The sequence below is a fragment of the Apteryx mantelli genome, chromosome 1, assembly GCF_036417845.1.
Source record: "Apteryx mantelli isolate bAptMan1 chromosome 1, bAptMan1.hap1, whole genome shotgun sequence".
NCBI classification, from domain to species: Eukaryota; Metazoa; Chordata; class Aves; order Apterygiformes; family Apterygidae; genus Apteryx; species Apteryx mantelli.
The window spans coordinates 10,131,432-10,148,147 of NC_089978.1; the positions used below are offsets into that span (position 1 = coordinate 10,131,432).

The window sequence follows — 16,716 nt, forward strand, 5'->3', positions numbered from 1 at the left end:
TTGGTGGTATTTGAGAGAGTGCTTAAGTCTTCTGCTGAATTAGGATGAGAATGTATAATACAACATTCACAAAGAGTTCAGGATAATTGTATCACCTTTTTGTTGCAGATATGATGACATATATTTAACAAGATCAGGATTAAAATAACAAAATATTTTTGTATTGGGACAGGGAGAGGAATCATCCAGCACCTTATTTACCATTACTTTGTTCAGAATTTGCCTACTTTGAAAGCTCTTTGAAGTTTATCTTTTTTTTTAATGTGACACGAGGTATCAGCAAAGTTAGCATAACTTCAGTATAGAAAGAGCCTGCTCAGGGACTAAAGGAAGACAGTATTTAGAAAGCACGTATAGATTATTTGAGGCTTGACTGGTTTAGTTTCCATACAATTTTTGTGTAGTAACTTACTATATTAGATTTATGTTATATTTCCTCTTGGTGGCATATACATACAACCATCATGGTAAGTCAGCATTGCATGTGCAAATATATATGTTAGATAGTGCTCAGCTTCCTAGGTTCTTTTGGTTCCTGGTTATGATAGTAAAATCTACAGACTGATACCAGTTTGATAATTGGGTATACTTGTGAAACTCTTTTGACTGCTGTTTTTGTTTTCAACTTCTCAGCACTGTCTCAGTCCACTTGCTCTCTCATTCCTGGGCTATGTATGTTCTTCAGGGCATGGCATCTTTGGGACGCAGACTTTCCATTTGCTTTGTGCTTGTTCAGTGTCTAGCCCAGTGAGTTTGCTGTTCAGTGCCTTCTGGACACCGTTGTCTCCCATTTTCTGAAAGCTCATGTCAGTCGGCGCTCTCTGGGGAGAAGACATTCTCTATGAACATTCGAGTCCTGTGTTTTTCCCCATATATATCAATTTCTGGCCGTCAGACTGAATGTCAGTGAATGGATTGGTGAAGTTTATATTCAAAACAAAGGTTGAAATTCAAAAAAAGTGATTTTGTAGGCTGATATGGCTGCATTTCCAGATCTGTGCTGATGGTGGTATATCCTAGTGTGCATCTTTTTTCATAAGTGCCTCGCTAACTTCGGTATGCTGCACTTTCACATAAAGTGCGGATGTAGCACAGAGAAGAACAGTAATTGGGCAGATGGAAAGCTGTTGTGGTGTAGGGTCTGTGCATCACAACTTAATGACCTTAAGTAAAACAAAGATCTTTACATTAGACTGTATTTTATTACATATGCATCAGATCTGTAAGTACACTCATAACAGTGTATTATTTTGCAAGGACAACTAGAACAAACAAATTAGGATTTTCTTTACAGTAATAGAACTGATGGAACTGATGCCTCTTCTCCAAGGAAAGCTGTCATAATCTTCTGCTGGAAAAAACGATTGTGTTTGTTATTTTATAGGTAGAGAGAGAGGTGGTTTTACCATTATGGAACATAATGAGTTTGAAAAGCCTTTAAAATATAAGGGTGAACAAGAAATAGGAGTTACCCTTGCTGAATCTTTTTAGTGGAGTGATCCAAATCTGACTTCAGGTTATGAGTCCCTCAAATTAGAGTAGAGTGGCCCCACACTACTTTCTTTCTCCTTTTTTTGGAGGGAGATGTGTTAATGAGGAAAAGAACAGAAAAAAGCAAAAGGGATATTCCAAGAATCTCTGTCCTTCTCAGTTGTTTATCCGGCTTCATTTTATTCACATTTCGTTCACCCCCAGGGCAAGGGGGAAGCTGTAAAGAAAATCCAGCTCAGAAATGGAGCTGAACTAAGTCTTGACCTGACTAAAAATGAAGAAAAAGAAGTTTCTAAAGGGCTGTTACCCTTTAGAGAAAACAGTTGTACATGTGAACAACACTTCGTGCTTGTACCAGTCTTGGTATAATATTGTTGTATAAATCACTCTTGACTGTAGTAGTATAATCAGGGAAATATTGATGGAGTGACAGCCAGAGCTTTGAATTTCCTGCCTTTTCTGTGACTTTTGTTTCATTCTGATATATTGGGATTTTTAAAGATCCAAAATTCGAAAAGCATAGCTATTTTCAGTTCCCTCCAGGTTGTTCCTGGAATCAATCAGCAATAACTGTCTGCTGGCAGAATTTGAGCATGTTTTTGGAATTCCCTTTCTGCAAGGGAGCTTTTTAATCTCAGATTGATCTGATGAGCTGCTTATTGCCAGAGTTCTCCCTCTGTCCCGTATTTTCCCTTACCCTTGAACACCTTGTTTTCCCATTATCATATCTGTGCTTAAATTGTCATTGCATGCTTTTTTCCTCCTCCTTCGTATTTAAATGCACGTTAGCCTCCTCGACACAATCTGTGATAGGCTTTAATGTAACATTTAATAGCTGAGCATACCACCTGATTTCATAAACTTCCCTTCAAATTTTAAATAGATAAGATGTTTTGGGTCCATAAATGTTTTAAAAGAACTTTCCAAGCTAACAGGAGCAGCTGAGCAATATTTTTCCTCTCTTGGGATTCCAGTTGTGATTACAACAAAGAAGCATTAGCCAGGAGTTAGTTGTCCAGTGGGACAAAGTTCATTTTTTTTCTGTCAATGCTGCTAAGGACTAGAATGACCTTAAAGAATATAGGATACTTTTTTGATGATTGCAGCCTGTGTATTCTGTCACTTGAAGAAACATGGGCTATTGTACGCCCAGTACAAAGTTTTATTTTATTTGTTCTGCGAGTAATGTGAAGGGAATTACTGTAAATACCTTAAATATGTCTGTATATATTGCAACAGGAGGACTGTATTTTGGTATGTTGCTGAACTCTGTTTATGTGCCCACACATGCTTTTCTGAGTTGTAGCCAGTATCTTGACAATATTATTAACTTTTTAAGAAATGTGTTTCTCAAAAAAAAAAAAAAAAAAAAAAAAAGAGTTTTGCAGATATATAATTCCACTGTGCTGCTACCTCTGGCTGATCTGAGTCCTAATTCAAAATTTCTCTAGAGAAATGGCTCCTAGCAGAAATGAAATGCAGTGTTTACTTCTCTCACTTGTATTCTCTCACTTGTATTTTTTATGGTATCCTGTGTATTCTTTATTTTTTTTCTACTTCCTTTATTTGAGGTCTTTTTTTATGGAAGATAAAAGTTAAACTATTGTACATTGATTATATGAATATGCTACTTTTCCTGATTCTGAAAAACACCTATAAAATGTGTGATACGTATTCCCCAGCTGATCTTCTGAGATAAATAGAAAAATTTTGTGTACTTCTTACTGCTGTTTGCTGTGCATCAAAACTAAGGCCTTAATCCTGCAGTTCAGCGCTTCTAAGTGGGCTACTGATATAAATAAAATTGCAGATATATTTGAGTGTTTGCCAGTTGGAATTTAAGTATGTCCTAATGTAGTGTTCCTCACCCAGACAAAACAGCCTTTCCTGCAACTGGGTAAAACATTCAACATGTTGTCTTGTTCGTTCTCTTAGTTTGGGCTTTGCTCATAACTCTTATTTTTAGGGTTTTTTTTCCTTTTTTTTTTCCCCTAAAGTAACAACACCTCACTTTTTTTTGGGGGGGGGGGGGAAGATGAGGACTATGTACTTCACACGAGATTATCCCTTCGTTTTAGATACGAATATGTGTTCATCTTAATTTTGACTACAAAAAATTTGCAGAGTGAAATTCTCTCTGCCTACCATTTATGCTTTTCGGTTGGCATTTTCATTATACGGTCCCAAAACACTGGGTCATTTGCTGCTCAGCAAGTACAATTTACGTACCATTTAAAGTAACAGAGGAAGAAACAGAAGTTCTTCATACATAGCTAATGGATCATTGACTCGCACAATATAGTTTCTTCCATAATGTAGAAATGCCATCCATCTTCTTCTGCATGTAACAGTTTGCATGTTATACCTCTTGGTTAAACTGCTTCTTAAGCATCAGTTCAGGGAGAGTAATTGTGACAAGAAGCAGTTATTACTGAATGTTCAGCCAGAAACAAGTTGTATGAGTTTTGTGAGGGATGATAATGTCCTGTATGAGGCAAAAATATATTTAGTTTCTGAATTTGCAAGGTTGCTCCATCAAACCCTCTGCCAGTGATCACTGTAGCTGGAATTATCTCGGTGCCCTTGAATATGTTCTAAAAAATGAATTACAGGAACCAAGAGCATTGGGTGCCTGCCTTATTTGCCAATGATGAGTGCACAGTGTTTGGATACTTTTCAGATGAGGTATCTTCCAACCAAAAAATGGATAGATTTTATTCGGACCTCTTGGAGAAGTTCAGCCATAGGGGAAGAATAATGATAGGAAGCTTTGGAGGAAGTTATAAGAAACTGGGGAAAATAATTTAAAATGAAAAAATCAGTGTAATCTTGTGAGATGATATGAAAAAGCAGATCTGCATCCAAGGTGGAATAGTAGGAAAAATTCAATGGAACCCGTGTTATCCCTTTTCAGTAGTCCTACACATAATCTCCCTTTCAGTTTTGCTGTTTTTCTTACTGCAGACTTCACTAAGCCTCCAGTTTGATTGAGGGAAAGTGTATGAGCCTATGCCAAGCCATCAGTGTCAGTTACTAATTCTCACACTTTCTGAAATTTGTTTTGTGTGGACTTTTTCCTCCTTTAGTGCTTCCTCCAGACATTTGAGTGTGGGGTTTTGTTTTGTTTTGTTTTCCCTCTCACCACATTACTTTCCTTTATATACTCATTTGTGGTTAAAAGGTAGGGCAGTAACCTGGAAATTAAGCCATCAGGGTTGTTTTGAAGGATAGAATTTTGGAGCAGAAGATAAACAGACTGTCTTTTGGGGCCTTTTATTTATATAAATTAAAGGAGAGTCAGTTGTTTCAGATTTTATTGCCTTTGCTATTTTACAGGGAAATTTGGGAAGAAAAATCTGGTTTTGAGTTTGAAGATGGGGATGTGTTCTCCATAGTGGCTGCAGGGTGGGTTTTAAAATGCTTGGGATCAAAAATAAGTGACCAGTGCTTCCGTAGCTTATGTTTTTGCTTTCTCTTTTTCTGAAGATGTGATTTCTTGTGGTTCTCCCCAGGGCTTCATTAGAATGTTTAGCATCGGTTACCTGATCCAGTGCTGCCTTCGGATCCCTTCCACTTTCAGGCATCTCTTTACTGAACCTTCCCGGCTCCTTTCGCTCTTCTACAACAAGGAAAATTTCCAGCTTGGAGCTTTTCTGGGATCTTTTGTCAGTATATACAAAGTAAGTTTATAACATACAGAAATGTTGAATGCTATATGGGTTTGGGGGATTTATTTATTTATTTATTTTTAATTTTCAGAGTATCAAGAAGAGGTAAAAGGTCTAGGCACTTAATATTACTGTTACTGGATTCACTGAAAAATTCTGTAGTATCATAAATAGCAAACTGGTCTTCCATTGCATGATGCAGTCTTCTGCTTTTTTGGTCATTTCTCAGTCAATTGGATTTTGCAGCATGATATCAGGATCAAGAGATATTGAGTATTTCAGAGGAAGTGAACTCAGATTTCAAAGGGGCTTTCTGTTGCACAAAAACGTTTTAGTGCAGATACAACTAGGGACTGCAGTAGCAGCAGGATTGCCATAGAGAAGCCGTTTGCAGATTTTTTGGCTCAAATGTCTGGAATTCTGACTTGACGCTAAATAGCAGGAGATTGCAGAACATATATCATGTACAACTGAGGAGACATTGCACTTACTACTTGTAAATCTGCCCTTCTGCCATTATAAGATGACAGTTGGTGAACTGATGCACATTAATATAGCATTTGTCAAAGCTAATTGAATTATATTTATTTATGTCAAAATAGAGTCTGACCAAACACATATTCTAAGGGAGATTATATTGTATACTGCAATGCTGAAGTGGCTATTGCAGTTTTATATTCTTGACCAAACTTGATATTTTTCAACTGCTACTTTACTTACTTGGAAAAGTTAAGGTAATTCTGTATTATTCAGGGTAAATACCACCTACTGAAAATCAAAAAAAACAAGTCTTATTTATAAGCAAAACAGAATTTCACTTTAATTGCAATCAGACTGAGACATAAGAAATTGTCAGGTTGCTGAGTTTAAAATTTTTGGTTGCAATGTGCAAATGGTCTATTCAGCGTTTATTTAATAATTAGATTTTTGTTCAAACTTTAAGAAAAGTACCTTTAGAGAAAATAGTATTTAAATTATAAATGCTGAAATGGGGGTGACTTTGAAGTCTTTTAAAAACTCTAACTGCAAAATATGATTTAATTCTATGGATATTCATTTTATGAGGGTGATGTGTACTCTGACATTTATTTATAGTTCATTAAGCATGCACATTCTGTTGTCATTTGCATTCCATAACTTATATGGATTTAGGTGGCATTACATTTTTTATTCAGTTTGAGATAGGCATATAGAGCAGCAGAGATTCTAATCATACAGTGGATCACAGCCAGATAATGAAATGCTTGATACAGTTCTGGCCCAGAGAAATTCCATTATGGACCACTTAAGAAAAGTCCATCTTGTCTCTAAAAGCAGTCTGAAATGCCTTTGTAAAATTGTAGTAGCTGTAGTAATATTTTGAGTTCTCCTCTACTGTTAATTAATGTCAGCAAATGTTGTTTTATGGAAAATAAGTCAGTGATGGTAGCCTGGTTTTCTTTTTTATATAAGATTGCAAGTTTGAGTAATAAAGCTGACTGTCAGAAGTGCAATATATTAATGGCATTGTAGAATATTTGATTATTAAAAATATATGCTGTAAAATAACTAGTGAGACCACATCTATTGTACTGTGTCCATTTTTGGGCTCACTTGTACAAGAAAGATGTTGAAATACTGGAGTGAGTTCAGCGGAGGGCACCAGGATGATTAGGGCACTGGATAACATGGTATGCAAGGAGAAGCTGGGAAAACTGTATTTCTTTAGGCTGGAGAAGAAAAGGCTCAGAGGAGATTTTGTTGCTGTCTGCATCTAATGGGAGGGTATAGAGAAAGCAGAGACAGACTCTTTTTGGAGGTGCACAGTGATAGAATGAAAGGCAAAATACGCAAGTTGAAATATAGGAGTTTCTGATTAGTATAAAGGAATATGTTTTCATATGAATGTGGCCAAATGCTGGAAGAGGTAGCCCAGAGAGGTTGTGCAACCTCCACTCTTGGAGATACTCAAAGCTCGACTGGGCAAGTCCCTGGGCAACCTGCTTTAACTGGACCTGCTTCAAGCAGGAGCTTGGACCAGATGATCTCCAGAGGTCCCTGCCAACCTAAATTATTTTTTGATTCTATGAAAGGTATGCATTAGGTGGATTAGCAATGAACTGACTCACATATCTCAAAGCAGACATCAGTGGGCCATCATATTGAATTACATACTGTGGTCCCGATGCCATCAGCACTGGGTCTGACCCTACTTAGCAAGTATCAAGCTATTTGGAAGCAAGCAGAAATTTAACAGGGGTAAAATTTGTAGGCAAAGTGTGGATTTCCAGAACAGCTGAAAAAAACGATACGGAGGATGTGACAGACATGGAACAGTCTGGATCATCTGGTAACCTGCAGTCATCCAAACAAAATATATTTTAATGCAACCAAAGCCACAGTTACTTACGTCCATTCTGGCCTTAACAGCTGTGAATTGTTGTTTGTGTCAACAAACAGGTTATTCTGCATTTTAGTATGACTTTTAATCATATGCGGTTCTAACTTTTTAAATTAATGTGATTTCCTGGTCCCAGAATTTATTGGATGTATGGAAGAATCTCAAGGTGTTTGATGTGTAGTTGAAAACAGACTTTGGCATGGGAAAGAGTCTAGGCAACTATAGCAAATGAAGATGTTCTAAATTCAAGATTAGCTTTTCTGAGCACATTTGAATTAGATTAGTATGTCTGATTGACATATTCAAATTAGAATGTTCTGCTCTCTGGTTTTGAAACAATATATGCTGTTAATTAAAACACTGTAAAATGTTTCAGGTACTGTGGATTATAGATATTATCACACAATATTCTTTATTCATGCTATGAGCTATATTACTACCTTACAGTGGAATATCTTCAGCCTATGTATTCTGAAAGAGCAATAATGAGGGCTGTGCTTCTCTCTGTTCACTACAGGGTACTAGCTGCTTTCTGCGCTGGGTACGAAACCTAGATGATGAGCTCCATGCACTTGTAGCTGGTGAGTCCATAAAAAGTGAATATTGACTCTGTTGGGTTCTGCGAGTATTTCTATTGAGCACACAGTTGGATGTCTGTCCTGCAATTCCTGTTTCAGACTTGTGTGTTGAGAATAGGACTGTATATAGTAAGGCTGCCTCAGTGTAACAGTAGTGTTTCAAGTGGTTTCAAATTAAGAGTTGCATTTAAAATTGTAAAGGAAAATTTAGTCAAATGATATGTCTGTCATTTATGTTCAGCTTCAATGACAATAAATTACTGTATGCACAAATGATAATGTGCCCTTTATTTTCCAAGCACTAGTCATGTGAGGTTCTAATACTGGCTCTTCCACACATGACAGAATATGCATTTGTGCATCCAAAGAAGGATCCTTTTGCCACGAAACTTGTGCAGTGTCACAGGTCCTTCCCTGCTACTTGTGCATCTGTCTCACTGTGGAACCTTTGAAAAGTTCTCACTTGTTTGTGGGATGAGAGAGGAAATTTAAGTCTCTGCTTCTGGTCACTGAACAACAGATTTGTTTCAAGGTTTCAAAAGTCTGTTTTTCTTCTGAATTACATAAACCATACTTTGAGAGGCAGCACAGGAACATCGCTGAACTGTGGTGTAGCAATAGAAATAATAATAATCTTGTGCAACGTCTGTTGTGCTGACGTAGTGCGATAGCCCCAATAAATCAATGTGTTAATAATAGTTATGTTTTCTAATTGTTACAGGGGCTCTAGCAGGAATTTCTATGATGTTTTACAAAAGTACTACTATCTCTATGTACCTGGCTTCCAAATTAGTAGAGGTAAGATATTACCCTGGTACCAGATTTCTTTATTTCAGGTGTTTTTTCAAGACAGAAAAAGACAATGAACTTCACAGGCTTTGTCAGAACATTCCTGTGTAATGTGATATTGTATAGTAGTGGTGTATTTGAGTAGGTATGTGCCAAGCGGCAGTTCCACTCTGTGGCCTCATTTCTTTCTTAACCTCCTTTCTGTGACTCACTTTAAAAATCCTTTATCCATTGGTCTCCATGCATATTCTCCATCACATTTTCTCTGTCTCCTTTTCTGGTAGCCCTTTGCTTTGTAGCTTTTGCAAATTTTTAAATCTGAAAGTTCCAAGAATGTGGATTTTGTCCATTCTGCCAGAAACATAAATCAGAACTAGCCCTTAATTGCAGATTTATTGCCAAAAGCTACAGCTTAACTTCCTGCCTTTGTTCCCTAATTTTGGCATTCAGCAGTCTAAGATAACTCAAAATAGCTTAGGTTTTAGTCTATAGCTGCTGTTGTTTGTCAGTATACTTCAAATGATTGAATGCCCAGCTTTGAAGAGAACTTAAGTCAAACTACCAGTCTTTCAGGTTTGAAAATCTGTTCTCCCTTATTTCTGTGAACTGGTTGAAATTAGGAGCCCAGAAAAAAATAAAATTCAAGAATGTTTGTAGGTTTTGGATAAGTTGATTATATATCACTAACCAGATTCTGGTTTCTCACTGTGATTTTTCCATGAAATCAAGATTTAGTCCTGACTGTTTCCACCACAGCACCACTGGAATAAGTTGACACTGCTCTCTTATTATGCTTCATCCCTGAATCACCAGGCTTTCTCCCATTGACCTGTAGGACTTCATTCCTTCATGATATTTATCCACCTCCTCTACCAGCACTGATTTCATTTTAAAGAAGTTAAAAAAGGAATGTTAAATGAAAAGGGGAGATTTACTCTATTTTTTCTTGTTCTTTGTAATCCTAGTTCAAGTTCTGAAGGTAGTTCCCGTAATGATTATATAAAAGCAACTCTGAGTTATCACTATTGAATTTTAGAACATCAGTTGTTAAAAAAATATATTATCTTGTATTGCTGATGGTTTTCTCCGGACTTTGAGACATTGTGGCTGCAGTGAAATAAGAAAAGTGCTGTGTGTTCTTTTTTTTTTTTTTTTTTTTTATTACTACTACTTTTATCATCTTACGCAAGCCAAGGGTAACTGACCAAAGAGGCGTATGCTGCTTTGGAAGGTCAAGCTGTGCTCAGGAAAATAAACTGTACGTGTTTTCTCAGAAAGAAAAGTATGTGATTTCAAGCTGTTTAAGAACAGTGAATATTCACTTTGTTGGACTAGTTATTGCATTATTCTTTTGCTTTTTTAAAATGAAGAATTGAACATAGCAAGCTTTCTCTTTTTTATCTTTAAGATCTATACTACCCTTTTAATACCCAAGCTTTTGCCAAGTCCTTTTCTGTGCATTTACAGGCACTTATTCCAGGATCTTGGATAAGTTCTTTAAGCTAGCTCAATTAATATCACATTTGCAATGTGGACATAAACACAGAAACGTATGCGCGTGTGCTAGTGCTGTTAACGCGTTACTTTGAAAATGGGAATATGATAAAGGAAAAAGTACTTGTAATTTGTTTCTCTATTTTGTTCAGCATGTTTTGTTTACTTTCATAGACTATATACTTCAAAGGCATTGCAGCAGGGAAAGTTCCCTATTTTCCTCATGCAGACAGCATCATCTATGCCATTTCCACATCAATATGCTTTCAGGCAGTAAGTATGTTGCCATCTAACAGAAGATACAGTTCTTTTGGTTTAAGTCATATGTTGAAGGAAATGAGGAATGTAAGGATACAATGATATAGAAACAATAGTGTGATGTAGTGATTCAAGCAAGATGCTGTGAATCAGGACTCCTGCATCCCGTTTTTGAATGTTACTGTGTGGGGAAGGTCATTTCTATGACTCAGATTTCTCACACACAGCTGAATATAAACTTCTTTGGAAAGGAGCTCAAAATGCAGTGACCCAAAGTGAGGATATAAATGTAGGGACTTTCATAAGTGTGTTTTGTTTTTTTTTTCTCAAGGAGACCAACAATGAACTGTAATATGTTATGATTTTCTAATCGATTGGAAATTTTCACTCTGAGCTAACTTTAATTAAGATTGCCTATTTGAAAGAATCTGGAGAACTCAGCAGGGAAATCTAAAGTTTTAAATTTGAAATAAGCTGTAGTTTTCATCTTTTGCCCTTTCCAAGTTCATTCCATGTCCTCATCCTCAGTTCCTTTCCCATCTGGTGTATCAGCTGTAAAAGTTCCTTTACAGTGGTAACTAAATTACTCTGCATTATTCCACTACATCCCACCTTTTCTAGTTCTTCTGCCTAAATATCCCATTGAATGTTTTGTGGACCTTTTTTATTCCATAATGAAATATATATTTTTTTTAATCCCTCAATAAAGAAAATATAAAATGACCCTGAACAAGACTTCTACTGTCCTGGGCCTAAGGGAAAACAGCTCCACTATTCCTCCACTTTATCACTCCCAAATATTTTGGAATATCTCTTATTCTAACATCAAAATGAACTGATATTTTAGTAGATGAGATGTGCCTGTATATGTGAAGGAGTGCAGTACTGAGATCTCCAAAATGCTATTGGCAGGGTCCATTGCATGATGCTTAAAAGGAATTTAAGTTATTGTGAGAAGTGGGAAGGGTTTTTTTCATTACTTAATAATGAGTTGGAACATAGGAATCCAAAACTAGAAATAAATTACTAGGTTTAGTAGGGAGGAAAGAAGGGGAAATTGTCAAATGGATCTATGCTGAGGTGTTTGCTCTTCATCATATTCATAAGAGACTTGGAGAGAAGACAAGGGGTTTGGTTATCTAACATTATTTGGGGTGGTAAAATGTTAAGATGAGTACACAAAGTGATAGATCACACAAGGTAGAATGAGTGGGGGATAAAAAAGCAGAAGTTGTTTGGCATCCACAACTGCAGAATAGTGTACATAGGAATAATAAGGATTATTTTTCTCTGTGCAAGAATGGGATCTAATTTAGTTACCACCACCCTTGAAAAACAGTCTTCTGGAAATGTCACTCTGTGCTGGTGGTAGTCATATAAAGCATTGAATTCAGCTGTGACTGGTTTATTTACTGCGAGTGCTGTATGTTGGCAAGTGATCACAGTTGCTTTCAGTCAATGAATCATGAGAGGACTCTTTTTTTTTTTTTTTTGACTGTATATATATTCTTTTCTAACCATCCTTTAATGGCCACTGTTTGAGGCAAGATAATACCCAAGACAGGCCTTTTGCCTAACCCTGTGCAGCTGGTGCTTACAGGGTTTTCTCCTTGCAGGCAGTGATGGAAGTTCAGAACCTGCGACCTTCATACTGGAAATTTCTTTTGCGACTAACAAAGGGCAGGTAAGTAAACAAGGGTATGTTATGGCTTGTCTAAACATACCATTGGTCACATTCAACTTTCTAAATCATTTTCTTCAGTTCATCTGGAAAGGTAGAATGCTTTCAGATTTCAGTGTTATGCGAAGTATCAAGTAAACAAATAGACAAGTCAAAGAAATCAGTGTTGTACAGTGGTTTGCAAGATGATATTATTATGTTTTTAAAAGTATTAATAGAAATGTCAGAGTATTTCCCATGAAAATAAAATTCCTTTGAAGATTCAACAGTTTTTTATAGAGCATCTGTTTTGGTTGGGAAAGAAGTTTTTTTTCTTGGAAAATTAGTGAAAATTTTTCACTTATTGTAAGGATAAACTTGTGCTGTCATATATTACTGAATATATTTTATTCTTATTTGCTGTGGGGATCTAAAATGCTTACTTTTTAAACTAGATTTTACTGTAATTGATTTATTTTGGTAAAGTGTACATTATTATACTGATGTGGAATAAAGCAGAAGACGAGATGCAAATCTTGACTTTGATCAGTCTGTGAATACAGGACTGTGAATACAGTCCATTCCTTTCAGTCCTTGAAGGGCAGTTTTAAGACTAGATTCTCTCTCTGTCCAGCCTATAAAAATAGAAGTGAACTCAGAGGCCAGTCCCTGGAGCACATTGGACCCACACGCCCCATGGCATACTACACTGTTAGCTGGACATTAGATGACTTAATATGTTACTGGACCTAGTGGGAAGCTTTCTGTGGGATGTCTGGAGGCAATGAGCAGGCAGCTTATGGGGCTGTACAGACATGACACAAGGGATGGCGTCAGTGCGGATGTCCAATTCTGGCTGCCTTTTTCCCTCTTGTGCTAATCCTAAGATTGCTTTAGTTGAAAGAGAAGGGGAGAAAGAAATTCCGTGACTTGCTGCTCATTTATTTTATTTGAAACAAATTTCTGTAGTAGTCGTTTTAATACTTTCTCCACCAGGTCAGTTTCTTTGGTCATTTCATAGGGCCTTCACTCAACAATTTTGAAAAGTAAAGAAATAGGAATAAGTTTTAACACCCATAAAGTTGTCATACAGACATAGGCAGGCATGGCCAGAGTTTGCTCTGTGCTGGGATGGGAAAGAAGTGTCATATATTTTGTTTGGAGTTTTTTGATGGCATTACAAGTAGAATGGGACTCTCTCCTTTCCCCTTTTCCACAAGTTTTATTATATGAAATCACAAATCACAATTAATCAGATTTGTCCAATAGACGTTTTTTAATTTATATCGCCAAAGATAAAAACCTTAGTCTATAAACAGTGCAAGCTGAAGCCTATATTTTGAAGATAGGGATAATCTTTTGTGTACTGAAGTCATTCTAATAGTAATTTTATTTATTTATGAATAAATGAATAATTTGTTCACTTTCTCATGTCTGTTTTGTTTTCAGGTTTGCTCTCATGAATAGGAAAGTTTTAGATGTATTTGGTACTGAAGCCTCTAAGAACTTCAAGGATTTCACGCCTAGGCTTGACCCAAGACACACTGTTGTCCCACCAGAGCTACCGCTTGAGCTGTCTTGAAAATGATAGTGTATCTTGTCATTAAGTGTGATCAGCGTTTTGTCCTGAAAAGTTAATTAACTTAACAGTCATATATATGGAGGAGGGCTTGGGCTCCACTTCAGTATTATTTCAATGAGAAATGCTTTTTATGAATCAAAAACACTGAAGCTTTGTAGGAAGGTGTGGCTTAATGATTAAGCCCCTTCCATACATAAAGAATATTTCTGGGTTACTGTAGTTGGTTGACAGTATGGTAGATTCCTGAGTGAATTAAATCAATGAGTAATATATCTAGAGAAGAGAAGTAAAATGTATGTAAGACATAAATATGCATAATAATTTCAATACCTCTGTGTCTCATACCAGTAGAATGTTTCTTCGTCAAACTAAAAGTAATTCTGAATTTAGAAAGGAAGACATAGTGCATAGTTTAGGTCCAGAATTTTACCTGATCTTAAAACTATTGCAGTCTGGTGAAAATGTCTCCTCGGCTTTCTAAATTGTATCACTGATTTTTCTTAAAAGAGCCGCTGCCTGCTCTGTTCAAAATGACAATATTTTCACCCGGCTATGGTGGCAAAAGAAGGCATTCCTTAGTAAAAGAAAATGCGTGTTAGTTCATAAAGCACATTCCAGGGCTGAAAATCCCACTGATGTTACGGCTAGTGGACAAGGAAACATAAAAAGGCAAGGGCAGTGCCTCGTGCGCCGTGAGGAACAGCAGGGTGGGGTAGGGAGCATCTGCCAAGTGGAAAACGGCAAAACAGGCGGAGGAAGGAATGAAACGTTTCGGCCTCTGAGATGGCGCTGGAAACAGCAGACAGTTACAAAAATAAAAGAAGCCAAGAACGAAACGAAAAAAAAAACCCAAAATATACTGAAATTAAATGTTTATTTTTAAAGGGCTCGACAGTGTCTTTTTAGATGGGATTGGCTTGTTTGTCAGGCTACAATACCAGCCAGCGTTTCCAGCGGCCTTTAAAAGGGAACTGACCCTTGAGGTTCAACTGTTACAAGAAAACAGTTCTGGCAGTCGTATTAATAGTATTTTTCCTTGTCCTCGGTGCAGAGTGGTTTTCCGTTGGTCTGTCAGACAGCCATGACTGTGACAATTACATTAAGTTTAATATGGTACTCAATGCAAATAAATACCTACTCGGATTCCATCTCATTTTCACGCTGCATATGTCTACAGATAATAGTCTGTGCACTAAAGTGGGACCTTGACATGCTAATTACCTTTGGGGGTTTTGTTCTGTTTTGTTTTTTGTTTTTTTAATAAAGTCCATTCAGGTCACGCTGAATGATGTTCATTACCCCAGCATCTTAATGAAAAGCTGAACTATACTCACATTCAACTAAAAAGACACATGGTAAGCCTGGGAATGGAACTTACAGTACGCTGCATGTATTTTAGAAAGGAAAAGAAGAAAACAGTCTCTATACTGGAAGTTTTTATCAGATAATGTGAATTGGATTACTTAATGGAATCTTTGTCTTGTAACTGTAATCCTACCCCAGCCTTAAGCATATTTTAATTCCTGTTAGTTTAATTTCTTATTACTGAACATGCAGTAATTTTTATCAGATTTACAGAGATGTCATGAAAATTGTACTAGTCTGTGCACAAAATCTGCTTCTTCATGAGCTACTGTAACGATGATGCTTTATCATTGTTACTAAAGGTGCTTTATCCGTTGTTAAAATAGCAGTTGTCCAAGTTAGTGCGAATAAACTTTTGCAAGCTAGTTTGTATGCAATATTTTATTGCTTGAGATATTAAATTAAAATTCCTCAAAAGGAAATAAAAGTTAATTCCATAAGGACCTTAAAAGGATTGTAATACATTTGTAGTGTTTTTCCACTGGAATATGGTCTAAAATATTTGACCTTGTAAAGTTCGAGAAGTATATATTTTAGGTAATATGTTAGAACTCACACACTATATTATGAATACTTTCTAGTATAACTATATACCATTCTCAAACTTCAAAATATTTTATAAATGGATTAATTTTCTTCACTGGAATGACAATTGTGATTGTTTCTCTGTTTGAGTTAAAACATGCAAGTACTACATCTCAGCAGCTAAACAACAGTTTTGTCTAAGTGTTCTTGTTTCCAAAAGCCTTGTTTCCAGTTATTTTCATGTAATATAAAAAAAAAAGCATTTTAAATTATTTTTATTCAAATCAAGTATATGTAAGAAAGAAAAAGATAAAGTCCTAATGTTTTTCCCAATAATAAACAGTTGCTGCTTGAAAAATAATCACTTTTTGGTGGCTGTTGTTGTTAGTAAGCTATCTGGAGGAATGAAAGAAGTAATATTCTGTGGTTAATGAATGCTTGGAATGTGACCGAGCCTTTAAATTGTACATATTTGTTCAAAATCTAAAGTCCTAGCACAATGTAAACGAAGAGATAATGCAAAACCTGTGATGAATTGACAACTTCAGCTCTGTCCTTTTCCATGTACTTGTACAATATCGGCATACGCTGCAGAGTGTTTTCTTTAAACAGAGAAAGCCACGTAACCGGTCGTTTCGGCGGTGGAGAGTCGCATGCCTCCAGCCCTCCCTTGCCATGTGGCCGGGTAATTGGGTCTCATGTGACTGAAATGGCAAGAGTTCCCTATCACCTGATGTGGCATTGCTATTTTTTGATCACATCTGCCTAATCACATCTAGCTTCTGCTTATATTTTGCAGAGAAGAATCCTGGGGGAGACTGAAGGGAAGCAGCAGGTCAAATAGTGAAATATCACAGTGCTTTTAGATAGAGGTTTTGAATGTCCTTAGCGAGGCTGTGCAGGAAGACGGTGCTTACTTAAAGTTG

General features: G+C 36.6%; 1 protein-coding gene across 2 annotated transcripts in view; it reads left to right on the forward strand.

Annotated features, from left to right (window-relative positions):
* The window catches only part of TMEM135 (transmembrane protein 135), a 192,140-nt gene extending 175,989 nt beyond the window's left edge, over nucleotides 1-16,151 (forward strand). For both annotated transcript variants that reach the window (XM_067289431.1, XM_067289436.1), the window contains 6 exons: nucleotides 5,004-5,171; nucleotides 8,057-8,120; nucleotides 8,839-8,915; nucleotides 10,575-10,673; nucleotides 12,275-12,342; nucleotides 13,768-16,151. In XM_067289431.1, coding sequence (XP_067145532.1) covers nucleotides 5,004-5,171; nucleotides 8,057-8,120; nucleotides 8,839-8,915; nucleotides 10,575-10,673; nucleotides 12,275-12,342; nucleotides 13,768-13,900 — 609 coding nt within the window. In that variant the 3' untranslated portion in view covers nucleotides 13,901-16,151. The remainder of the gene's footprint in view (nucleotides 1-5,003; nucleotides 5,172-8,056; nucleotides 8,121-8,838; nucleotides 8,916-10,574; nucleotides 10,674-12,274; nucleotides 12,343-13,767) is intronic.
* Nucleotides 16,152-16,716: the final 565 nt, after the last annotated feature.